The sequence below is a fragment of the Lepisosteus platostomus genome, chromosome 8 (assembly GCF_059453375.1).
Source record: "Lepisosteus platostomus isolate fLepPlt1 chromosome 8, fLepPlt1.hap1, whole genome shotgun sequence".
In the NCBI taxonomy this organism is placed as follows: Eukaryota; Metazoa; Chordata; class Actinopteri; order Semionotiformes; family Lepisosteidae; genus Lepisosteus; species Lepisosteus platostomus.
Window position 1 is genome coordinate 57,638,265 of NC_142618.1, and position 25,198 is coordinate 57,663,462.

The window sequence follows — 25,198 nt, forward strand, 5'->3', positions numbered from 1 at the left end:
TTACAATTCGCCCTGAATTACAAGACTGGGCACAAGACTCCTTTTCCTCAACCAGACTTGTCATTTTTCAGGTGATTTGTTTAGATCTCTTCTAACTGGCAGCAAAGACATTTCATCTGCCTCCCCTACCTTGCTTTACATCACTATTGGGTGAACTAAAAGGTGGCGAGAGCTGCAGTTCAAGCAGCTTTGAGGCTCTTTGCACATGCTGGACAGAAACTATCATAAGCAAATAAGTGTTTTATTCTAAGAAAGCAATGGGGGCCCAGGATTCCAGAGTCCAGCAATGTCTTACAGCACCACTTGGGTATTCCTCATCTACAGTATATGGAAAAAGGATCACAGTGCTGGGTGAGCACTAAGTGTTTGCAAATTGTCTCAAGCAGCACCCAGCGTTGTGTAACTGTCCAAACTGTTAAATCCCCTCATTCTGCATGAGAATTAAAATGATCAGAAGTCACCCGTTACATTTTTTTTCATGCTGGCAGGTATGTATTTAGAGAAACAAACACCAAGCACAATGTGCAAAAATGTTAGAACTTAGTACTTTAATTAGGCAGTGCAGTTTTTAAAAAAGTCCCATGCATGTAATCATTTGCAAATTACTGTTCCTTTTATTTTAAAAACTTCACTGAACACGACAAAGTAAATTTTATGAGTTTCCTAGGATTTCACTTACATTGGTGTGAGTTCATATGCAAAAGAAGTCACAGTACAGCAGCCGTGTTCTAACACATTTGTACACTCTTGCAAGTTCATCAGCCCATTATTAGTCCTCCAATTCTATGAAAAGATGTCATTGGCTATCCTTCCTTTTAAAATGGCTTTCGCAAAAAGATATCCTAATTGAAAAGCCGTAACAATCCCCCTAAAAAGCCCATTTTAATACCATATACAGGGGGCGGACAAAATAACAGAAACACCTAACAATATATTAATATCAAGGACCTAATAATGAGTAGGGCCATCCTTTGCCTTCAGAACAGCTTCAATCCTTTTTGGAATCCTGTCGTACAAGTCCTGAACTGTGTGGAGTGGGATATTGCACTTGAACTTCTTCAAGACGAAAAGCCTAAAGTTCTCTGAGGGATGAAGGAGGTGGAAATCTACTTTGTACTCTGCACTTCAGGACTTCCCATAAAGGTTCAATGATGCTCAGATCTGGTGACTGGAGAGGCCATGGAAGGCGTCTGACTTCATCCTGGTGTTCATGAAGACACTCTTGAATTTGTTTAGCAGTGTGGATGGGGGCATTATCATCCTGGAATATGGGACCATCATAAGGGAACAGTGTTTGCACCATAGGGTACGCCTGGTCCTGTAAATTGGCCTCATATTCCTTGGCGACCATGTAGAGCAATCATCAGACCTAATGACTCGCACGAGATGGCTGCCCATACCGTTACAGATCCCCCACCATGTTTAACAGAAAGCCAAAGGACGCCTGCATCCCACAAGGTCTGTGCGGGTTGAAGACATTCTTTGGCTTTCTCAAAATGTAAACCCATCTGGATGTAGGAAATAGGATGAAAGATGACTCATCAGACCATATTACTTTTCGCCATTGCTCAGGGCTCCAGGTTTTGTGCTCCTTACACCAGTTTATGCGTCTTTGTGCATTGGCCTTGGATACAAGAGGTTTCCGAAATGGCAGCCCTGGCATAAATCCCAGCTTTGTGAAGCTCACGGCGTACAGTTTTTGTTGAGATTGGGTCACTGAGATGCCGATTCAATTCTGTGGTAAGTTTTGAGGCATTTAGCAACTATCCTGTGAAGTGTTCGTCTATCCCTGTTGGTGAGCTTCGACTTGCGGCCACTGTTGCTCTTTGCCGATGCAGTTTGTCCATGTTTGGCATACGCCGTCATTATTTTTGATTATTGTTCCCCTTGACACATTAAATAATTTAGCAGTTTTTGTGACTGATGCACCTGCAATTCGGGCACCAACTATCTGGCCTCTTTGGAACTCTATTAGATGCCTCATGTGGCTTTGAAAGCTCACATATGAAAGTGCTGTCAGACCTCTTTTATAGCTGACAGATACTGCTAATCGGCAATCAACCTAATATGACCCACCTTTGCAGCTGCATGTGTAATTGTGATTTAGTTACTTCAAAGTTAAACTCCTTTTTCATGTGGTGTTTCTGTTATTTTGTCCACCCCCTCTATGTGAAAACCTTTGTGTGCATCCAGCATAAGCATATTGCTCAACTTCTAATCAGTAGATTTTTTTGACTGAAGTTCAAGCCTAATGCAAATCCTCACTTAGTCAATACTTTAAAATCCATGGACTTTTAACTGTTCTTCTTTAACGATTCCAACCTGCAAAACAAATAAGTGAACTTTAAATTGCTGTAGTAGGTATTGCCAAGTATTCAAATACACTTTGTGAAAAGATACAATTGAAGTAGTATCCCCTAAAACAGCTGCAAAATGTAGGTTTTATTTAGCGTCTTTCATAATATCCTCTCAAGAGACTTTAACCCAATAGATATGTTTCTACCTACTTAAAATGTAAACTACCAAAACTATTTCAAGACTTATGAGCTAGGAAATCATTCCACAGCTTTGGAGTACAATAAACGGAAAGAGGAGGGAACCTCACTTGGGAAATCAGTAGGTCACAATGCAAACATCGCAAAGATGTAAACATAACAGTTCACAAATGGAATTAGGAACCAAAAGATCCAAATCCCACCGAACTGTACAGCATTATTTAATTTTATTCAGATATTTATACGTCTTAAAAATCAAACAAATTAAGTACAATAATTTGTCTAAGAGTATTTTTCCATCTAAGTCACACAGATTAAAAGACCTCTGTTCTCTGATCTGAGCTGAACTCTGATCCCCCATGTAAGACAGAAAATCACTGTAGTTATTTTCAACATCACCAAGAGCACATAACTTCAAATGAAGGTGGGGCAAAACCCTAACCACCGGTTAGTGTGGATAGCTCGGTATTGTGCTTTTACTCACACACTGTCACTATACACAAGCAGAAAATGCAGAGCTGGCAACCGCTTAATAAAACTGATTTTGTAGCCAAGAAATAGGGGAATTTAAAAGGTTCTGTAACCAAATGGTGAACCCTGATAATTTCACTCAAACATAAAAACATCTGGCAATTTCAGTTTCTATGGCTATTTACAAGTATAATTTCTTGCTTGCTGCATTAGGAATAGAAATCGGACTTACTTCAAGAAGGAACTGGCAAATGTTTTTTCTCTGATCTCCCTGAAGCTGGATCACCTCACCGTACTCGGGATGCTCAATCACAGTACCATTGCAAGCAAATTTCTGTGAACCAGAACATCAGTTAGCAGTTGTCAAAATCAGAAATCTGACACTTGATATTTTAACCAGAGCCAGGATGCTAAAACCCTATCATTTTCCATTGAAAACCCAATATAAACGTAGTATTTCTGCCTGGCAGAAGCAACTACACATGGTCAGCATTTCTAGGAAAAGGAAATGCAGGACAAAGAGGTCATTTTCAAAGGCAAATTCACTGTGACTTGGCTAGTTTCCATTTTACGTAATTCAAGGTTATTATTGTAATTGAGGTGCTAAAGGTCAATTTTGGCTCTCTACTCATGAAATAAGGTTGTTAAAAATGTTCTTAAATTCTTGTAAAAACCGAAAAAGAGCAATAGAGGTTTTGCAACGGGTCATTATAATACAGTTGCTAAAAATGAAACATTTTGCTGAATGTTACCATTCAACTACATCCCAGAAATGTAGATGTGGGCTTGCGGTATTCCATATAGGGCTCATGTGCATAATGTGTCGATATAAACTTTCAATTAAATGTACAAGGATATGATCTAGCACAGAATCTGGAGTTTATCCTGAACACTTCTTAAAACCCAAAGCACGGCTGAACCTACAGAGTTTAGCACAGTTTAGATAGCTTGCGAAAGATCAGGATGTACAGCATGTTCCACCAACCGTGCAACCGTATAAAAGGGTGCTTGGCATTGAAGTCATCTAATTAAATTCGTTTTGAAAAAATCACAACTGATACATCTTTTATGCTGAAGCATATTGCTCAAAGTTGAAATGTTAAAATCCCCACAACGCGAACCATATTTAAACTGCTTTGCAGTAAGACTTAACAGTGGATCCTTATCTCAAAGCACTTCATCTCCCGTAGGCTCTCACTTCACCAGCTATCGCAGTTTTGAGTAATTAAACATGATTCCAATTAGGGAGTAAGAGCTTGGTGGCAGAAACAAAACCCACCAGACGCCCCCTTCACAGCAAGGGCTGGAGATGTGCACTTCTGATCAACTGTGCTTGATACCAGTCTGCCAAACACAATGTACCTTTTTGAAAGCCTTTACAAGTTTCTTCTTGTCATAATCGGTAGCAATCCCTTGCACGGTGGTCAGGGTCTTGCGGCCGTTCCGCTGCTGGATCCTTATGTGGATATAATCTTCAGTCCCTGCTGGGAGCAAGCTGTCACCCTTAGTTGCATCAGCAAAGGGATCTGAGAAGAGAATTGAAGAGAAGTCAAATCAAGATCCAATGCTCACAACAAGCCCGTCACACTGCTCACACTGTCAGGGGATGTGGACAGGAGCCTATAAGCATCATATCAAGGTCTCTCTCCAGCTGTACGCAGGGCATACTGCCCAAAAAGAAGTAAGAACACATACTGAAATACCGTTTCGTAGTGACCACAAGATAATTCACCAGCCGGCACCCACATTGGACCAAGCGCATAGCTCTCAAGTCTTCTTCTGAAAATCTCACACAGACACATTCGCATCAAGCCGATTTAAAAGAGGCAATGAACAAAAAATTAAACATTAAAATTGTGGAGACTTGCGATTCCCACTAGCCAACCAGGGTTGGTTTTTGTGGGTAAAACGTCAAGTGGCTGGTTAACATTAGCCATGCAGGAGGTTACATCTGGTGGGTCACGGGTTCAGAAAGCAGGGTGACACCTCTGGTGAAGTACTTCACCCACTGCACAAGTGACACCTCACTGCATAAATAGTGCAAACTGTTATGGATCTAATTAAAGGGGTCTTTAATACCTCTTTCATACTGCCTTACACCCAGGTTCAAGGAGAACGACAAAATCAGAAACCCAGTGTTCTCAGAGGAAGGTGTGTACTTGCACAATGTCTCCTCCCGTTGTCTGCTTACAAACCGAGGACCGTGGACAGAACGCCATTTTCATCCAACGCTTCCAACAAAAAGAATTAAGACTCGTATCACATCACAACGTCTAACGGGGAAAGACCAGTCGAGGAAGAGAATGGAGTTTGAATGTTAACAGTGGTAGATGCAAAAAAATGCAATCTTAAAAGAGGTGCCAGTAAAAGACTGGGATGACTTTTAAGGGGTCTCCCTCTATGAAACAGATGTATGCAGCACATTTACCACTTCAGGCACTTTTTTTTAAAATGGTGCCTACCGACGATTTTGTGCAAGATAACGGATCGCAAACCGTAAAAGATGTTAAAAATGTGAACAGCTTAGCAGTTCCTTAACGTGATGTTTTTTGAAGCAAAGAAGGATTTCTCTATTTAAAAAAAAAACTTCCCTTTAAGAGGCCTAACAATAACATAGAATACAGGCCTGCATAAATCCAAGACAGGCTATTATCCTGTCTAACGCAGGATGTCACTTTTTAAAAATTAATTAATCGAGTGAAATGCCGATATTCACTTGATATTAGTTCTATCAAGCACAACATGCTTCTAGGTCATACCTAGTTTCTATTTTTTTTTTAGGATTCAGTAACACAATATTTTTTTCGCAATGGAGTGTAGGAGCTCAAATCTAACGATGCTGACTGAATATGCTTTTATTTCCTCTAAAAAAAAATACGGATGAAAAGTATGCAATAACGTCTTTATCATTGTATTATAGAGCTAACATTTCACTACAATACATCCATCAGGGTTTACAGTGGGGGGGGGGGTGGAGGGGGAACATTATAAAATTATAAATAAAATAAAATGGCGCGTGTATAAAAGCCCATCAGATGACTGTAGATAAAAAGGCATCGTAAACATCTTTGATGCTACGATGCCAGAAAAAAAGGGCCACGTTAACGCTTATAACCACAGGCAATATCGCTGCAATTGAAGAAAAAAAAACACAACAACTGGCTCTGAAAGACGCGACACACAGTTCCAGCAACTACAACAAAAACCTAAAAACAAACACAAAAGGGGGGGGGTTAGTTTTCGTTGTTCATTTTAAAAAAAAAAAGAAAAGAAAGAGAAGACCCGCTTCAACCTCGCCGTTACAGAAAATAAAGCGGCACTCCAGGGCGGCCGTCCGTGGCCATTTTCTAATCGGGACAAAGACGGGCGCCGCTCCGCCGTGTCCACCTCCCGGGCAGGGAGGAGGCGAAGGATGGCGGACACTCACCGAAAGACCGGAGGTTCTGGATAGTGGACATGCGATAGGAGGACGGGAACGGTGTGGAGATGAATGGTCTCACAGCTCGTCGATGCCGGTTTGTTGTAGCTTCGTGGGGGGACGGAGGACGGAGGAAAACTGCCGGGTGAAATAAAAGCCGCTAGCGGTGGTGGAGGGGGGGGGGAGGGAATCCCGAAACCTTTTTTTTAAAAAAAAAAACAAAACAAAATCCAAGGCGGACACCCACTGCTGTCTCTCACAAAATGGCCGAGAAAGAGGTGTAACAACGAGTCGTCCGCTGTCACATGGGAGGAGGGCGGGTAGATGCCCAGGAATACGGGATCACGGGATTTGAAGTTGATCATGGACGAGTCCAGACACCTGAGAGCGGACAGGATCTGCGTGATCGCGGATTTTAAAGACCAGACGCCCCCCTTTTAAGGTGTAACCCTGAAGGGGCCGCTTTTCCTTTTCCACGGCAGAGCTCTTTTCCAGCCAAGATCGTAATTCTGAATTGCTCCGGGTCCGGGTTGTTTAGCCTTGCGAGAATACGGGCCTGTATAGTGAGCACCGGAAGAATAGTGTCCCTCTTGATTCGTTTCTTGTACGACACGTATGCTGTTAAGACAATTGAGAAAAAAAAATGATGTTTGTTTTGGAAGCATTTTGATGACTACGTTCATGACTGTTCTGTAAACCCAATGGTGCAATCATACCTCCCCCTGCTGGTGTCTGGTTGTCAATGATTGAGAACAATCCTCTTGCAGAGTGCCATAATGAATCGACCCAGGTGGGACTCGAACCCACAATCCCCAGCTCCGGAGGCTGATGCCTTATCCATTAGGCCACTGGGCCTGTCTCTGAAGACCACACAATAACATCTTTTTGTTCTTTGGCAAGATGGAGTACCTTGCTTTTAAACGGATTTTATTTTGCATTTGGGAATGTCACATTTACTATTTGGGAAACAACACCATGACATTTTAAATCACCCTTACTGAAGGGTGTTTACACGTGTAATCTATACAGCATTGTCCTGACAATTCAGTGTGAAATCATACCACTCCCAGCTGGTGAGCTGAAATAGCACACTTCCAATTGAGGCTGGTTGCGATATGAGACTCTTTCTGTGAACGTGTGAAAATGCTAAATGGGGAGCCGTTATGTCTTTAAAAAACAATGAAATGCATTTTAACCTGTCAAAGAGCTCATTCGAGCCCTGAGGACTGACTGGACATGTACAGACCTGGTGGTTGGGTTGCGTGGTGATGGCGGAGCTCAGACAACATTTACATTTTGTTTCTATTTATTCTCTTTATGTGCAGACTACTGGCCTCTGTACTGGATAGTGAACTCAGTTGCTTCAGAGTATAATTTCAAGCAGGTAGGTAAAGAATACCAGATTACACTGTGTAGAGTATTATGCACAGGAATGATCACCATGTTCTCGATAAGCTTAATAGGTTTCACAATTACACAACAAGTGTGAAATGCTTTGTTTGCTAATGATTGAGAACAATCCTCTTACAGAGTGCTGTAATTAACCGACTCAGGTTGTACAGACCTGGTGGCTGGGTGGGGTTATGATGGCGGAGCTGAGACAACATTGATGTTTTGTTTGTTTTTGTTCTCTTTATGTGCAGAGTGCTTAACAGGTTTCACAATTACACAACGTTGAAATGCTTTGTATGTTAATGATTGAGAACGATCCTCTTTCAGAGTGCCATAATGAATCGACCCAGGTGGGACTCGAACCCACAATCCCCAGCTCCGGAGGCTGATGCCTTATCCATTAGGCCACTGGGCCTGTCTGTGAAGAGCACACAATAACCTCTTTTTGTTCTTCACTCTCTGTCTGCTTCTGGCAAGATGGAGTACCTTGCTTTTAAACGGATTTTATTTTGCTTTTGGGAATGTCACATTTACTATTTGGGAAACAACACCATGACATTTTAAATCACCCTTACTGAAGGGTGTTTACACGTGTAATCTATACAGCATTGTCCTGACAATTCAGTGTGAAATCATACCACCCCCTGCTGGTGAGCTGAAATAGCACACTTCCAATTGAGGCTGGTTGCGATATGAGACTCTTTCTGTGAACGTGTGAAAATGCTAAACGTGGAGCCATTATGTCTTTAAAAAACAATTAAATGCATTTTAACCTGTAAAAGAGCTCATTTGATCCCTGAGGACTGACTGGACATAAGGTTTTACAGACCTGGTGGTTGGGTTGCATGGTGATGGTGGAGCTCAGACAACATTGACATTTTGTTTCTATTTATTCTCCATATGTGCAGACTACTGGCCTCTGTACTGGATAGTGAACTCAGTTGCTTCAGAGTATAATTTCAAGCAGGTAGGTAAAGAATACCAGATTACACTGTGTAGAGTATTGTGCACAGGAATGATCACCATGTTCTCGATAAGCTTAATAGGTTTCACAATTACACAACAAGTGTGAAATGCTTTGTTTGCTAATGATTGAGAACAATCCTCTTACAGAGTGCTGTAATTAACCGACTCAGGTTGTACAGACCTGGTGGCTGGGTGGGGTTATGATGGCAGAGCTGAGACAACATTGATGTTTTGTTTGTTTTTGTTCTCTTTATGTGCAGAGTGCTTAACAGGTTTCACAATTACACAACGTTGAAATGCTTTATTTGTTAATGATTGAGAACGATCCTCTTTCAGAGTGCCATAATGAATCGACCCAGGTGGGACTCGAACCCACAATCCCCAGCTCCGGAGGCTGATGCCTTATCCATTAGGCCACTGGGCCTGTCTCTGAAGACCACACAATAACATCTTTTTGTTCTTTGGCAAGATGGAGTACCTTGCTTTTAAACGGATTTTATTTTGCATTTGGGAATGTCACATTTACTATTTGGGAAACAACACCATGACATTTTAAATCACCCTTACTGAAGGGTGTTTACACGTGTAATCTATACAGCATTGTCCTGACAATTCAGTGTGAAATCATACCACTCCCAGCTGGTGAGCTGAAATAGCACACTTCCAATTGAGGCTGGTTGCGATATGAGACTCTTTCTGTGAACGTGTGAAAATGCTAAATGGGGAGCCGTTATGTCTTTAAAAAACAATGAAATGCATTTTAACCTGTCAAAGAGCTCATTCGAGCCCTGAGGACTGACTGGACATGTACAGACCTGGTGGTTGGGTTGCGTGGTGATGGCGGAGCTCAGACAACATTTACATTTTGTTTCTATTTATTCTCTTTATGTGCAGACTACTGGCCTCTGTACTGGATAGTGAACTCAGTTGCTTCAGAGTATAATTTCAAGCAGGTAGGTAAAGAATACCAGATTACACTGTGTAGAGTATTATGCACAGGAATGATCACCATGTTCTCGATAAGCTTAATAGGTTTCACAATTACACAACAAGTGTGAAATGCTTTGTTTGCTAACGATTGAGAACAATCCTCTTACAGAGTGCTGTAATTAACCGACTCAGGTTGTACAGACCTGGTGGCTGGGTGGGGTTATGATGGCGGAGCTGAGACAACATTGATGTTTTGTTTGTTTTTGTTCTCTTTATGTGCAGAGTGCTTAACAGGTTTCACAATTACACAACGTTGAAATGCTTTGTTTGTTAATGATTGAGAACGATCCTCTTTCAGAGTGCCATAATGAATCGACCCAGGTGGGACTCGAACCCACAATCCCCAGCTCCGGAGGCTGATGCCTTATCCATTAGGCCACTGGGCCTGTCTGTGAAGAGCACACAATAACCTCTTTTTGTTCTTCACTCTCTGTCTGCTTCTGGCAAGATGGAGTACCTTGCTTTTAAACGGATTTTATTTTGCATGTGGGAATGTCACATTTACTATTTGGGAATGATTTCACACATATTTCACAAATATTTCAGCTAGATCTAGACTTTTAATTTTTTAAATTATTTGTCAATTAATTAAATATTTCCTGAGTTACAAACTTGGACAGGTTTATTTAGAAAATTAAGAAAAAAAATCAACCGACGTTATTTACGTTCGAGACACACACAAAATAGAAAACGGATTTCGATCACTTAGCCATACATAGCGTTGTTCATTCTTGACACACTTGATGTTTTAAGCACACTTCCTAAAACTTTATCAGTAGTAAGTAGTAACTGTTGAAGTTGAACAAAAGTTGAACATTGGGTATGTGCTCATATTTGTGATGCCCTACAACTTGTTTACCTTTTATATTTAATTACACGTAATAGCATTTTCATTTATTTCTTCTACATTCACAAAGGCAGCGAAAACAATCATTTACAAATTGATAATTTTTTCTTAAAAAAAGAACAGTTGTATTTTTAGAAGTACTTTATTACTAACATTTATGATGTAAAATAAAATGTAAAGTAACATTTATTACCTTATTTGTTTGTGTGGAATAATGAGCCTGCCAACCTGCTTGCAGTGTTTACAGTGCTTTGTTTTTTTGCCTTTGCATGTGATGAAACAGTTACTAAAATAAATTTGGAAAATAATGTTTGCGTATTCTCTAGCCATGATACTATCATGTGCATTATGCCTTTTATTTCAAACGTGTTCCACAGATATTATATACAGTATACATGTATTTATGTTTAGGATCAGATATGGTAAGAATATTTTTTTCTAAAATTCTAAAGCTTTTCTTATTCATTCAAGTTCTGTACTTTGGTGTGTATCTCCACATTTGTCTAGAAATTGTAAGACAAGATGTACATCACACTTGTGGCAGCTGTAAAACATATGAAATATAATTTAACAAATGTAACATTCTCACCAGGTACGTGTGCAGGTTTTTGTGTGTGCTGTGTTTTCTTCAGTTTGCACAGTACTCTACGATGTTCTTCCTAAAATGACAAAATCTGATCCAAATTTCATGTCTCCGAAAAGAGCTTCTCTTTTTTTTCAGGCGCTGAATATGGTCACTAGATACTGTTGAATGATGCGTTCAAGAAAAGTGAAATGGATAACCAGTCATTAAATAGGAAGAGGGAAGTCAGCCCAAGAACAGAAAAGGTTAGAAACAAGAACAGGCCTTTTGACCCATTTCTTATAGATGGCATCTCATCTGGCATTCGTTTGAAGATTCACAGGAAATCAGGCTTAGTTCCTGGTTCCAGTCGCCTTGCATGTAAAGTGTCTCCTGTTCTCTGTGCAAACTGTGCTTCCTCATAATTCAGTACAATGCAGTAATCCACCAGCATCACGTTGTCCATTTTCATTAGGGTTTGGAATCCTTGTATCAAGTCCCCCATTGCAGACGAAATCCAGTTCCTTTTGCCCGTCTGCACATCTTCTTCCCATAGACACATGCCAGTGTTGTGCTTCCAGAAAAATGTTGTCCAAGATAAAGACAGCAGTGTACAGGAAAAGCAATGTCTTCATGGCATGGACCACATACTAAGGCATGTCAAAGTAAATCCACGTTTCTGACTAAACAGTAGTTACAGGTGTGTCGGGCTGGTTAGAAGACATTCTAGGTGCACTGTTGTAAGAGCTGAAGGTCTGACTTCTAATTCTCTCCTGTACATTTACCTTACAAACCATAGAGGCTAAATATTGTCTGAATTTGACACCAACAAAGACATAAAACAAAGGATTTAGACAACAATGTAGATAAGCAATATTATGACAAACGTAGAACGCATAATTGAGTGCTTGTTCAGCAGCGCACTGTGTCAGGGGTGAAATGTTAAGTTCTCGCAAAGTAGAAAGGAACAAAGTTACATTATACGGAGCCCAGCAAAGAAAGAATCCTGTAATGAGAGTAAATATCAGTTTGACGGCTTTCTGCTTTTTTCTTATTCTGCTGCTCAAAATCGTTTGTATCATCCTGGTGTAGCAATACACAATCACAACAAATGGTAATAAAAAGAAAAGGCTAATTTGTAGGTAAACGCCTACCAAGTCAACAGTAATTGAAATGAAAACTGAGCGACACAAAGTACCATTTTCACTTTCTGCTGTTTCAGTAAAAATACTTTCTGGTAGAGATGCACCAATACATATTGTCCAGATAATGCCGCTCGCTACTGTAGCACGGAATGTTCTCCTTGATAATGATACTGTTGTAGCATGGACCACTATCAAGTAGCGATCAACTGTCATTAGCATTAGAAACATCATACAGCTGTAAAACCCAATGAAGAAAACGCCAGTCAATAACTGGCACATAAATGTTCCAAAGACCCAGTGATGAACATGGTAGACAGCCCAAAATGGAAGAGAAAATGAAAAGATCAAGTCAGAGACAGCCAGGTTTAAAATGAAAATGTTTGTCACCTTTTTCAGGTTCTCATACTTTATCAAAGTGCATAAAACTAAAGTGTTTCCAATTAGGCTGAAGCAAAATATCAAGAGGTAACACACCGAAGAAAATGTCCCTCCAAATTCTGGTGAATAGTCCTCACATAATAACACCAATCCTCCATCATCACTGTAGTCTTCGTAATAATCCTCGGAAACGTTCCCAGTCATACTCCAAGGCAGCTCTGTGACAGTGTAGGAAATCGTAGAATAATTCGCCATGATCCCTATGACTCAACAACAGGCAAAAGTCTCTTAAGGAAAAATGAAAAAAAAAAGTGCAACCATCTTTTTAAAGAATTTTTTAAAAAGATAAGTAAGATTACTTTGTCACCATACTGTTCTTTGTGGATTCCCTTTTGGAATAAAACGTCTTATAATTGAAGTCAGCATTTAGGAAATGCAGTGTAAGGTCACATTTGAGTCAGCGTGGATATTAAACGTTTTCAAACAAGGAAATGCTCTGTTGCAATTCCTCATTTCGGGCAGCATTATGTATTTGAAAACTCTGCATTTTCGCAACTCTTCTTGCAGTATGTGTCTCTTGTATAGTCTTTTATAACCAGAATTTCAGAACATTTTCGATGAGGTGTGGCTGGAAGAAATCACAGGGATTCCTAAATTTTATTCGGTTTAAACAGGACTTTTTTCACAAATCTGACAAGGTGTCCCTCAGTGCTGTCTGAGACTTTTTAAATGAAAGCGCTATGTCCAAAAAGAAGGCTAATCTGATGAAGGAACCTTCAGTCCTCAATGATATTCCACTAGAATATGGAATAAAAATCCAAATATAGAAAAATTCAGCATAGAGTTGTATAAGATGAGGTTGACGTTTTCTTTGTTCGGTTCCTAATTTTAATAAGAAACACAAAAAAATAACACCTGACATAAAATATTGCAGGAAACTGCCACCATAGTCTACACCTCCTTTTGTTATCTATGCCCATCGAACATGAGATTTATTTTACGTTTGGAAATAAACCTTTTTATATTTATGGCTACAAAAAAAAATAGCCACACACCATGGGCAAGATGATGTGTTTGCTTGGGAAGTGCAGGTTTCTGTTGCTTAAAAAGCTGTCAATCTCGCCAATTATTTATGTTTTTGATATTTTGCACAACCTCAAGCCTCACCTGGAGAAGACTTGCAAATGGATAGAATTTGATATGAATAAAAAGTAACATCTGAGGAGAACAGCCAGGAAGAAGACAGCAGAGATTACTGTAGATAAAGGGATTAATAATCCATGTCCCACGGTATTTGGTCATTAGTTTAGGCTTTCTTTTGATAATGCAGCAAATGTAATAATTTGGCACTTAGTGTCTATATGCCTTTTCCTTTAAGGATCAAAATGTACAAGACTATTTCAAAATATTCTGCGCATTTTTAAAGGACTCATCACAAACTATTGCTGTCGCAGCAATATTTTTAGAATAATACAGAACTTCTTGCATCTTGACACTTTTCATGCACAAAGATACTAAAGCAGGTCAGGCTGTGAACTGAGAAATTACTCCACCGATTGAATTTATAGGATCTTTAACCTTGGTGAATGGTGTACATTCTCTTCTTCACTTTTTGGTACAAGACTAAGGGACTGGGACTGAGAAGAGCAGAAGTAACTCATTCAGTTTTCTTGTTAGTCTCTCCTCTGCACTGCCTCTTTATATCACGTGTGTATTTGTCATAATAGAAATGAACAAGGCTCGACTGCCAAAACTGTTACTGTTAAAATTGTGCTATTCAGCAGCATGGCATTAACCTCTGGTTGTTCCTTTGCCATACATATGTTTCACTTTGTTTGCTTTCAGACATTCATTGTCAAAACACTTAAAAAATCCCTTGTTTTAATTTTTATCAACATAAACATCACACTCAGTTCTTTATTTTTACAGTATATTGTTCAAAGTGCAAACAAACAATAAAGAAAATGCTATCATATAATTCTCTTATTGGTTAAAGTGGTAAAGTCAGAGCAAAACATAAAGTACACTCAACTTCATTTTTAATGCGAACAGAAGAGTATACAACCAAACTCTATAAATCATTTTAAACAACAAATTCTAAACTTGTAATTCTGCTACACCCTTTTGTCTTCCATGTTTTACACTGAACAAAATGTTTATATGCACTAATTGTTAATATTATTGTTGTGGTAATACAGTAACTATTTAAAACAACAATCTAGACTTTACTATCAATAGAATACAATACCATTGGACAGATTAAATCCTTAAAAAAAGATGGAACATTTTTAATGATGTATACTTTTTTTTTAAGTAGTCTCTTAGTGTACAGTAAATCATTGGAATCTACTGCAAAAATATTCTGTACCATCAGGATGGCTAAAAATCTGAATGGGTAAAAACAGCAGAACTGTTCAGGAAATGCTGGTAAAATGCTGTCAGATAACAGGGTATATGTTTATACTGCAGATGCAAATGAAAGGAAAACATACTAAATGTGAGATAGGGAACTTTCACCATAAAAATACGTCACACGTACAAACGGACTTTTTACGAAGACAGAAAGTATTAAAAAACAAAGACCGAAAATATTTTAAGGTTCTCCAATTCTCACTTAGAAAGTGTCTATAGAAATGTAAAAAATCGCAGTCCAGTGCATGTTGTGTGACAGGAAAAAAAAAAGTCTCTTTTTGAAGTCTATTCACCAAACAATAGACTTTAAATGCATCCCGTAAAACTTAAAATCCTTTTATTGGCCAGTCTCAGCTGTAGTTTTCACGGTTTTGTTTTCTACAGTTTGTCTATTTCTTCTCTAGCCGCCTCTCCATTCTGAAAGATGTTTGATGTGTTGTGATAGCTGCGCACAGGGACGGAGCTCCTCTCCCTTGTCTGCTGAGGAGAGTTGCACACTAGTCTCCTCAGGTGAGCTCGGTACTTCGCCGTACAGACGTAGAGCAGAGGGTTCAGGCAGCAGTGGAAGTACGCAAGATTACGGCACACGTTAAACGCGAGGTTCAGTTTGGCACGCCTGTCACAGTCCCCAGAGGGGTTCAGATCGTTGAGTGACATGAGAAACATGACAAGGTTGTAGGGAGCCCAGCATATAAAGAACGCCACAACAATGCCGAATATAATCTTTACTGCATTATACTTTGCCCTCGCCTTGCAGGTTATAACAGTCTTCAAGATGCTACAATAACAGAATACAATAATGAAAAATGGAAGTAGAAAGAGAAACACAATTTGTAGACAGTAACCCACCAGGTCTGGGGTGATTCCGGTTTGTACTTCCTCACAGATGAAGATATCTTTATCTTGGGTCAGTACTGTATCGGAGTTGACCATTTCCTTTATGGAAGCAGCAATAGCGATTGTCCAGATGACGGCACTTGATGACCAAGCACAGAGGGTCCTCTTTCTCAGAGCAATTGATACGCTATGAACCACTGTTAAATATCGGTCAACACTCATCACTGTGAGGAATATCAAGGAACTGTACACACCTATGAAATAAACACCGCTAATAAGTTTGCACATGAAGTTTCCAAAAATCCAGTGATAAGAGTGGTACACTGCCCAGAAAGGCAACGAGGAAGCAAATACCAGATCAGAAATAGCCAAGTTGAGAATGAAAATGTTTGTAACCTTTTTCATGTCTTCGTACTTTGCTAGGACACAGAGAACTAAAACATTCCCGGTCAGACTGAGAACAAAGACAAGGCTGAACACAACTGAAGTTAAAGTGGTGTTATCTGAAGATGCATCGTCATCACAAAGAAATATTAAAGGGTCGTCCTCGTCCCCATAGTATTCAGTAGAGGTATACAAAGGAACCTCGGTGCTAAGACTGTCATTTGTGAAACCTTCTGACATGTTCATTCTGGAACTTCTGAAAATGAAAAAAAAAACAGAATTCTAAACCACAATTAGGTATATTATTTACACAATTCAACAAACATACTTATATAATGCATAACTTACCTTTTTTCTTTTCGTTTCGAATGTAGGTGAGTATTTAAAGATTATCCACGTACAGTATAGTCACATTAACTGAAGCACATTTAGGGAAACCAAAACTTGTGTAAACTTATTTCAATTCAAAGAAAGAGGAAGGCTGTTTTTTCTTCCTGGATATCTTCTTTACTTAATTACAGCAGGCGAACCAAGCTCTGTCAGCACATTTCATCAATGGCCTTTGGCCAGTGTGCATTTCCCTGTTAATATTGTATTGCCTTTCATAAGATTTAAAGATTCTGAACAAAAGCAGGCCACTGTGCCCATCATTGATGATATCCAGCAAATTGACACACACAACTTTGATCGTTAAATAATTCAAAATCACCTCATTGCTTTATTCTATATTATTCTAAAATAATCATAAATAAATCACCTAAAATAATCTCTTTTATATAAAATGACATTAGACTTAAATTACTGTACATCATTTGGATCCTATTTGGATGAATCTTTCACTTTCCTGGGACTGTTTTGCAGACAGACCTCAGCTCATATCACACGTCTTTCTTCACTCAGTTGGAGATGTATTGCCCTCTCAGCATACCACATGGCTAGAGATCTAAAATCTCTCTGTCTCAAAATCCTTTAGTTGTTTCTGAGTCGCAGAACATACGTTTCATGCAACACAGCATTCCCTTTTAAATTCTTTTCGTTTCATTGCATTTACAGTGGTGTGAAAAAGTGTTTGCACCCTTCCTGATTTCTTATTTTTTTGCATGTTTGTCACACTGAAATGTTTCAGATCATCAAATGAATTGAAATATTAGACAAGGATAACACAAGTAAACACAAAATGCAGTTTTTAAATGAAGGTTTTTATTATTAAGGGGAAAAAAATCCAATCCTACATGGCCCTGTGTGAAAAAGTGATTGCCCCCCCTGTTAAAACATAAATCAACTGTGGTTTATCACATCTTTGGAAAGCTGAGTTCAATTTCTCTAGCCACACCCAGGCCTGATTACTGCCACACCTGTTCTCAATCAAGAAATCACTTAAATAGGACCTGCCTGACAAAGTGAAGTAGACCAAAAAATCCTCAAAAGCTAGACATCATGCTGCGATCCAAAGAAATTCAGGAACAAATGAGAAACAGAGTAATTGAGATTTATCAGTCTGAAAAAGGTTATAAAGCCATTTCTAAAGATTTGGGACTCCAGCGAACCACAGTGAGAGCCATTATCCACAAATGGCGAAAACATGGAACAGTGGTGAACCCTCCCAGGAGTGGCCGGCCAACCAAAATTACCCCAAGAGCGCAGCGACAACTCATCCAAGAGGTCACAAAAAACCCCACAACAACATCCAAAGAACTGCAGGCTTCACTTGCCTCAGTTAAGGTCAGTGTTCATGACCCCACCATAAGAAAGAGACTGGGCAAAAATGGCCTGCATGGCAGAGTTTCAAGACGAAAACCACTGCTGAGCAAAAAGAACATAAAGGCTTGTCTCAGTTTTGGCAGAAAACATCCTGATGATCCCCAAGACTTTTGGGAAAATACTCTGTGGACTGACAAGACAAAAGTTGAACTTTTTGGAAGGTATGTGTCCCATTACATCTGGTGTAAAAGTAACACAGCATTTCAGAAAAGGAACATCATACCAACAGTAAAATATGGTGGTGGTAGTGTGATGGTCTGGGGCTGTTTTGCTGCTTCAGGACCTGTTAGACTTGCTGTGGTAAATGGAACCTTGAACTCTGCTGTCTACCAAAAAATCCTGAAGGAGACTGTCCGGCCATCTGTTCGTGACCTCAAGCTGAAGCGCACTTGGGTTCTGCAGCAGGACAATGATCCAAAACACACCAGCAAGTCCACCTCTGAATGGCTTAAGAAAAAGAAAATGAAGACTTTGGAGTGGCCTAGTCAAAGTCCTGACCTGAATCCAATTGAGATGTTGTGGCATGACCTTAAAAAAGCGGTTAAGGCTCGAAAACCCTCCAATGTGGCTGAATTACAACAATTCTGCAAAGATGAGTGGGCCAAAATTCCTCCACAGCGCTGTAAAAGACTCATTGCCAGTTATCGCAAACGCTTGATTGCAGTTGTTGCTGCTAAGGGTGGCCCAACCAGTTATTAGGTTTAGGGGGCAATCACTTTTTCACACAGGGCCATGTAGGTTTGGATTTTTTTTCCCTTAATAATAAAAACCTTCATTTAAAAACTGCATTTTGTGTTTACTTGTGTTATCCTTGTCTAATATTTCAATTCGTTTGATGATCTGAAACATTCCAGTGTGACAAACATGCAAAAAAATAAGAAATCAGGAAGGGGCAAACACTTTTTCACACCACTGTATCTAATAAACCTCTGAAGCTCCACAAATGCTTAATCAGAAAATAAACTAGTTAATTCTATCATAAATTTAAGAGGCCTGTGGCACAGGCTGGTGTCAGGTGCATCAACAGGCTCACTTTCACACAAGGATGTTTGCAACAGAGGAAACACCTAAAGTACAATCGTCTTTAATTCAAATATTAATGGAATTAAAAGTATTCCAAAATAACAACGACATGAGTAGCCTGATGGTTACAGGAGGTTTAGTCTTCTGTGCAAATTGAAATAAATTGCATTTCGTTTACGGTAACAAATACTTAAAATGTAGTTCTCTTCTACTTACTCTTTTGTCTCGTAAAATTATCACTAAGAACTGCAGTCCAACTTTGTGGTCCTGAGGTATTCCAGAAAGCAGAAGTTTTTGGTCTAGCATGGAGAAGTACATCTGTTTATTCAACTACTTGTTAAGAACACAAGAGCTCTTAAGATCACAAATTCAGTTTGCAGAATGCCTTTCTAAAGTACTCTGTGGCTACATTGGTGTAGTCAGTCACAGTCCCTGGAAAGGAAAGCATCAGCAGAAATTATTTTGCCTAAATCGGTCTCATAAGTGTTGCCTTTCCTGGTATCCTGTGCAAACGTTCATCGAGAAAGTACAGTATGAATGATGTAAAAAGAGACTTGCTTCTGTCGAAGAGAAGTCTTCACTCAGGTTAGGTATGGTCAAGCAGAGTCCTTTATTCATGCGCATGGGGAGGATATAATCATGCAGACCTGAGAGCAGCCTCTCATACAGATCTGTGAGGAACCTCTCCCCCGAGATGATAAATGCAATGAGTTTTATACAGCAAATTCACACAGGAAAGTTCATTCTATGTTTCCATATTAGGAGTTGTTTTTCTTTCTTCAAACATTTCCTTGTAATTGACCATGTTCATCTTAAGAAGCAGTTCTACTTTGCATACAGACAAAAGGAAGTATATAAATAAAAGGTGTGAAATGAGCAAGACATCCTGCAGTTGTACCATTAAAATCAAAAAGTCAAATAATATGCTTGCAATTGTTCTTTCATACTGTTGCTGGGTAAAAGGCATTTTTCAAAGCCAACTAGTCACTATCTTATACACTTTAAAAAAGGTAAACGCTAAAATTCTTCCTCACTTCTTTGTCCAAACAAACAATGAAAATATAGATAGTTTCACGGCATCTAGTTCAATGTGTTGTTAGAATACTTTAGCCTGGGGTTACAACTCCTTCAAAGACTATTAGTGGAAATTTCATGGATAATTGGATAAATGGATGATTCTGCATCAACTGACCTGTGAATGTTGCTTATTATAAGTTAATAAACTGGTTATTTTAGTAGCGTAGTCAAACTGATTATTTTAATGGTTTGGAATGTGGAAGAATTGTAGCCTTAAGTACTCATCTAGAAAACATTGGAGAAACAGAAGTGTTTACACACTATTCTGAGTGTGCAAAGAATTTAGGAACTGAGAATTTGCATTTTGGCATGTTAAGAGTAAAATCCCTGAAACACAATACGCAAAACTCAAATCCACTGTGTCACATTTTTATCTTAGAAAACAAAACAGAAGCCCTAAATAACATCCGTTCCTTCCAGAGCAACAAAACTGAGAATCGCCCTTCCTCTTTTTCATCACTTTCATCACCACTCCCTCCACTGGAAAATGAGAATATAGCGTAGGACGCAAATGTGAGAGGACCGTTCAGCTGATCTTAGCTCACTCGTAGCTTATTGACCCAAGGGCTTCTTTGGTGGGGATTCCGAGAACAGCAGGGCTGGACACTTTGTTCCAGAACTCTACTGTCACGGATGTCGGAAGGGACGAACCGTGGAGAGGCAGGAGAGAGGAAAAAGACCCTATGCGAAGCGCCGGAACAGGGGGTTAGCCCGGGCTCAGCAGTGCAGGAGTTCTGGAATTGCCGTATAGAAACCTGTGCCCTCAGGCCACGGACGGAGCGGCGACCCGGTGCTAGGCGGGTCTCAGGACATCCGAACGTCAATGCTGAGCGAAGGTGAATGAGTGACCCGGAAATATACAGCCCCAGAGACAGAGACACTGGAAGGAGAACAAAGCACAGGGAACTAGGGACAGGACAGAGTAGAAGCGCCCTCTGGCTACAGAGGGCCTGACATCTACAGCTCTGTGCAAAGTGCTTCTTGATTCCAGCCTTATCTGCACACCCTGCGTATGACCACAGGTAAAATATCTTCGGATCGCTCGGCTATTTAAACGGATAGGGTGACCTCACGTTCGTGTTTATTTGTCATTCCAGCTGTACACAAACATACAGTGGAATGGAATATCGTTCCTCCTGGTCCACGGTGCAAATATAGACAGGATATACATAGTGCGAAGTGCAAATAGTGCAAATTACTAAGGCAAATACGTAATACAGTATCCACAAAACACTGGGGGAATTTAAACTCTGTTTCGGGAATTAGAGTGGGTGCAAAGTAGTTAACTCAGAAGTTTTTACTGATGTAAAAGGCTTGGGTTGTTCTGTCAACACATTGTTTCATTGCTTATGGGGAAGTAATACATGTTAGGATATGTAGAGAAAAGTGCAGAATTCAAATCAAGGGATGTTATGTTAAAATTGTACAATGCACTAGTTAGGCATCATTTAGAGCATTGTCTACAATTTTGGTCACCATGTTTTCTAACAAAATATGGCTACTTAGAATTCAGTCCTGAGAAGAGCAATCAGATGCATTTTATGAATTAAAGGATTGTCCTTCAGCAACAGGATGAAAGAACTGAATCTTTTTAGTGTTAAACAGAGAAGATTATGAGGGTGCCTGATACAAATATTGAAATGACAAAGTCAGCTCAGTGGGCTTAATCAGGATGATCAGTGAAACCTGAACCAGAGGCCACAAGTGGAAATCATGTGGAAGTGATTTACAACTAAGAGCTGGAGGCACTTCTTTACCCCAATGGTTATGGGAGCATGTAGTAGGCTACCCAGCCATATGATTGAAGCCATTACTGGCTTCCTTCAAGAAACAGCTGGATGAGATCATTGGCACAATTAACCGCTACAGTATATACCAAACTGTTTAGAGGGGCCAAATGGTCTCCTTTCATTTGTAACCTTTCTTGTGTTCTTAAGTATATTTTTACTAATTTGTACATTTGTCTAAGAAAGACACGGATACATCTCATCTAATTGGGACATTAAGAAGGCACTGAATATGATAGAATGCATTACAAAGCATTCACACTTAAGTAGGAGTTTAATTTTTACATTGTAATACATGTGCCTGGTTCCAATCTCTGACTGAAGATGAAACCAGCATGAGGTCTCACAGACGCTCAATGGGATTTAAATCTTGAATCATTGAAACGTTCACCAGTACTACCAGATATAGCACTTATCACATATGGAAAAACAACACCCTCAGGACCTTTCTAAGATGAATTTCAAATGAAAATAAACAGTCAAAAATAAGGGTTTAAATTTAACATCAACAAAGATATTGGACTTGTGCTTGTCACACCCTCTATCCTTCTGGTGTGTCTTTGTGTGGGGCTATATATTTCCGGGTCACCCTTTGCTCCTGGCTCACCATTGAGGGTTTGGATGTCTTGAGACCCACCTACACCAGGTCGTCTCCTCCACGGCCTGAGGGCCTAGGTTTCTACCCAACATCGTCTGACCTGCTGACCTACGCATAGTGTCTTTATTGCCCTCCTGGCCATTCCAAGGCATGCCTTTCCGACATCCGTGACAGTGCTGAATTAAAAAGGATCTAAATACTTTGTATTAATTTTTTAGAAAGTCTGCTAACAGAAAAGTACAATTTAACATAAATGGTGCACTCAACACTACAATACATAAACATAATATATAATTTGCTCATAATGTGATCCAAGAATTGCCTTAATCTATTCCTTAAAGGAACCCAGTGTGTAAGCTTAAGCATTATGCTTAAGGATTATTGATTTATACCACCTTAGCTCTCTGTGTAACATTGTTCCTCTATCTCTCCTGAATGCTTCTAAAACTGCTTTCCAACGGTGTACCAGAGTCATTGGATCATTTTTCCTGCCTGCTCTCTGGAGCAACTTTCTGGATTTTGAATAGCAATCCATGTCATGCAGGACACTTGAGGGCAGTGTAGCCACATAGTAGAACCTGCTTTCTTTAGTTCAGCAGCTAATATTTTGTTCCTTAAGTATAAAGGAGTTTACTCTACACAATTACCTTGTTAACGCCAAAGTAGCCAAGATGTAAATGTGCCCATAGTTTCTGCCACTTTATCTCTTCGGTTTTATTTTTGATTTGTGATTGTGGGTAAATGCATTTCCTTCAGATGGACAGCTAATACACTCTGAATATAACACAACTAACACAACTTAACCACACTCTGAAGATGTGGGAAAATGCTAATATTTTGTTCTTTTGGGGTTGTTTTTGTTGTCCACAGTTCAGAATTCAATTGTACTACTCTTTTCCACCATGTGATTCCTGATTGATTATAATAATATGCTGTAGCTAATCACAAATCAGATGCAATACTTAATTATCACTCTAATAATCTGTCATGTTACATCTGAACAAGTCTTGTTTTTGTGCTTCTTTAGCCTGGTCACTTCATCGTTTGGTATCATTTTATTGTCCATTCTACCTCGATTTAAGAACTTGCAAAGGTTTTATACTTCAGACTGGACTTTTGTTGAAGTGCTTTCTCCCCAGAAAGAGTGAGTACTAATGTTTTGTGTGTCACCGTGTCTAGTATTGTCTTTTTCGAAGATGCTCTCTCTTGTTTCCTTTACATGCGTATTCATTTTTTAAGTACTGTATATGTCAGCTCAGTTTATAACCAGTGGTGGTGTGGTGATTGTAAACTGAGCACTTACTACACACAGTAGTTTCCCCTTTTACTTCTTTGAAACTCTTGATTGTTTCTTCTTAACAGATTGATTGCACAGAAACTACCCATTTATTTTAGGCGTTTAAAGTTAGCAATTATATATTCCATTGGGAACTGTTAGAAATCAATTCCTCACCAATTTTTTTTTGTTCCAGGTTTAAATAATTCTATTCTCTTAATCTGAACATGACATTTTTACATGCCAGTAATTTCTCTGCTTGCTTTGCTTTGTACTGTCTCTGGATCAGCAATACCATTTTTGTGGTGACTAATCTAAAACAGTTTTACGAGATATTCGAAGGATGTCTAACCAGTACAAACTGTAGATTAAAATTGCTTATACAGACTTTAATACTGCTCTTTGAGCTGTACATGTGAGACAGTACCAACAGGAAGAAGTGGAAAAGCTTATATGCTGTGAGTAAATACGTTTGTATGTAACGGCCAATGATTTAGTCATGTTCTATGTGTTTGTCCTTTTCCTTTGTGATGGTATCCTCAGCTCTAACAAAAAGTCTTCGAACGCAGTTTAAACATTTAACGGGGACTGAAGAACACACTGTTTGCCCAGACATAATTTAATTACCACACCCTAGGCATGGACACATGGAAGTGTGTGGGGTTGCTGAGCCAGTTTGGACCACACCTCGGGCAGAGGGGAGGCAGGAAAGGGACAATGAAATGATAAAGCCCCATGACACCTGGAAATCTATATACAGCACTCAGGCAACCCATATTGTTTATGCCACGCTTCTTCCTGATGACCAGCCTGCCTCAGATGGAGACAATGGCCAACCCCCTCTGAGTGCGTCTGCCCAGCCAAAACTGGGCTCCCTGAGAAAGCTCCAGTGACAGAACTCGGGACATTGGAGAATGAAGGATTGTGAAAGATCTTGCATGGTCGGACCCAGGAGAGGACTCGACTCAGGAGACCAGGGACTGAGAGTGGAGGAAGAAAGCCCCAGCATCATCTTTCTCCCCCCTTTGCCCAAAACTGGAGTCGGAGATAAACAGGGTAGAGGGGGAGACATTGTTCAGGATGCCTGGGAGGAAAGGAAGAGGTCGGAAGAGTTTCCGACCTGTCTGTGGATGCACTGCTTGTTCTGGGAGATAAAAAAGAACCTGTGGACGTAGAATAAGGGTCCCAGCACCCTCTATGCTTGCTAGGTGGCGATGGTGTGCACACAATAAAGCATTTACGGAATTAAGGGGTCATGCAAACTTTGACATATATTCAATAATTCTGTTGGGCTTTTTTAATTGTTTCTACACTGTATTGATAATAAATGTTATGAGAAGTCAATTTTAGTGGATATTTGGATTTTACTAATGCTTTCT

At 39.7% G+C, this 25,198-nt stretch overlaps 3 protein-coding genes, 1 long non-coding RNA gene and 4 other non-coding genes across 9 annotated transcripts; 1 reads left to right on the forward strand and 7 right to left on the reverse strand.

Moving 5' to 3' along the window:
- Nucleotides 1-529: 529 nt before the first annotated feature.
- eif1b (eukaryotic translation initiation factor 1B) lies at nt 530-6,658 on the reverse strand. The gene is made up of 4 exons (XM_088644020.1): nt 6,394-6,658; nt 4,329-4,492; nt 3,199-3,300; nt 530-2,322 (listed from the first exon to the last, which is right to left on the reverse strand). Exons 1-4 carry the CDS (start codon nt 6,422-6,424, stop codon nt 2,278-2,280), a joined length of 342 nt encoding a protein of 113 aa, XP_088500146.1. The 5' UTR covers nt 6,425-6,658; the 3' UTR covers nt 530-2,277.
- Nucleotides 6,659-7,166: 508 nt separating this feature from the next.
- Nucleotides 7,167-7,239, reverse strand: trnar-ccg (transfer RNA arginine (anticodon CCG)). The gene has a single exon. It is a non-coding gene; the product is annotated as a tRNA-Arg (tRNA).
- Nucleotides 7,240-8,118: 879 nt separating this feature from the next.
- Nucleotides 8,119-8,191, reverse strand: trnar-ccg (transfer RNA arginine (anticodon CCG)). The gene has a single exon. It is a non-coding gene; the product is annotated as a tRNA-Arg (tRNA).
- A 902-nt stretch (nt 8,192-9,093) lies between these two features.
- Nucleotides 9,094-9,166, reverse strand: trnar-ccg (transfer RNA arginine (anticodon CCG)). The gene has a single exon. It is a non-coding gene; the product is annotated as a tRNA-Arg (tRNA).
- Nucleotides 9,167-10,045: 879 nt separating this feature from the next.
- trnar-ccg (transfer RNA arginine (anticodon CCG)) lies at nt 10,046-10,118 on the reverse strand. Its single transcript has one exon. It is a non-coding gene; the product is annotated as a tRNA-Arg (tRNA).
- LOC148657571 (chemokine XC receptor 1-like) lies at nt 10,051-13,342 on the reverse strand. The gene has a single exon (XM_088644019.1). The coding sequence runs from the start codon at nt 12,917-12,919 to the stop codon at nt 11,825-11,827; it is 1,095 nt and encodes a 364-aa protein (XP_088500145.1). The 5' UTR covers nt 12,920-13,342; the 3' UTR covers nt 10,051-11,824.
- A 1,186-nt stretch (nt 13,343-14,528) lies between these two features.
- On the reverse strand, nt 14,529-19,847 carry LOC148657572 (chemokine XC receptor 1-like). 2 transcript variants are annotated; one of them, XM_088644022.1, is made up of 2 exons: nt 19,298-19,847; nt 14,529-16,553 (listed from the first exon to the last, which is right to left on the reverse strand). In XM_088644022.1, the coding sequence occupies exon 2, from the start codon at nt 16,541-16,543 to the stop codon at nt 15,455-15,457; it is 1,089 nt and encodes a 362-aa protein (XP_088500148.1). In that variant the 5' UTR covers nt 16,544-16,553; nt 19,298-19,847; the 3' UTR covers nt 14,529-15,454. The 2 variants fall into 2 exon arrangements, with proteins under 2 accessions (XP_088500148.1, XP_088500147.1); XM_088644021.1 differs by having other exon boundaries at nt 16,646-19,846.
- An 807-nt stretch (nt 19,848-20,654) lies between these two features.
- LOC148657573 (uncharacterized) lies at nt 20,655-25,163 on the forward strand. The gene is made up of 2 exons (XR_015940998.1): nt 20,655-21,180; nt 23,571-25,163. It is a non-coding gene; the product is annotated as an uncharacterized LOC148657573 (long non-coding RNA).
- The last annotated feature ends 35 nt before the right edge of the window (nt 25,164-25,198 follow it).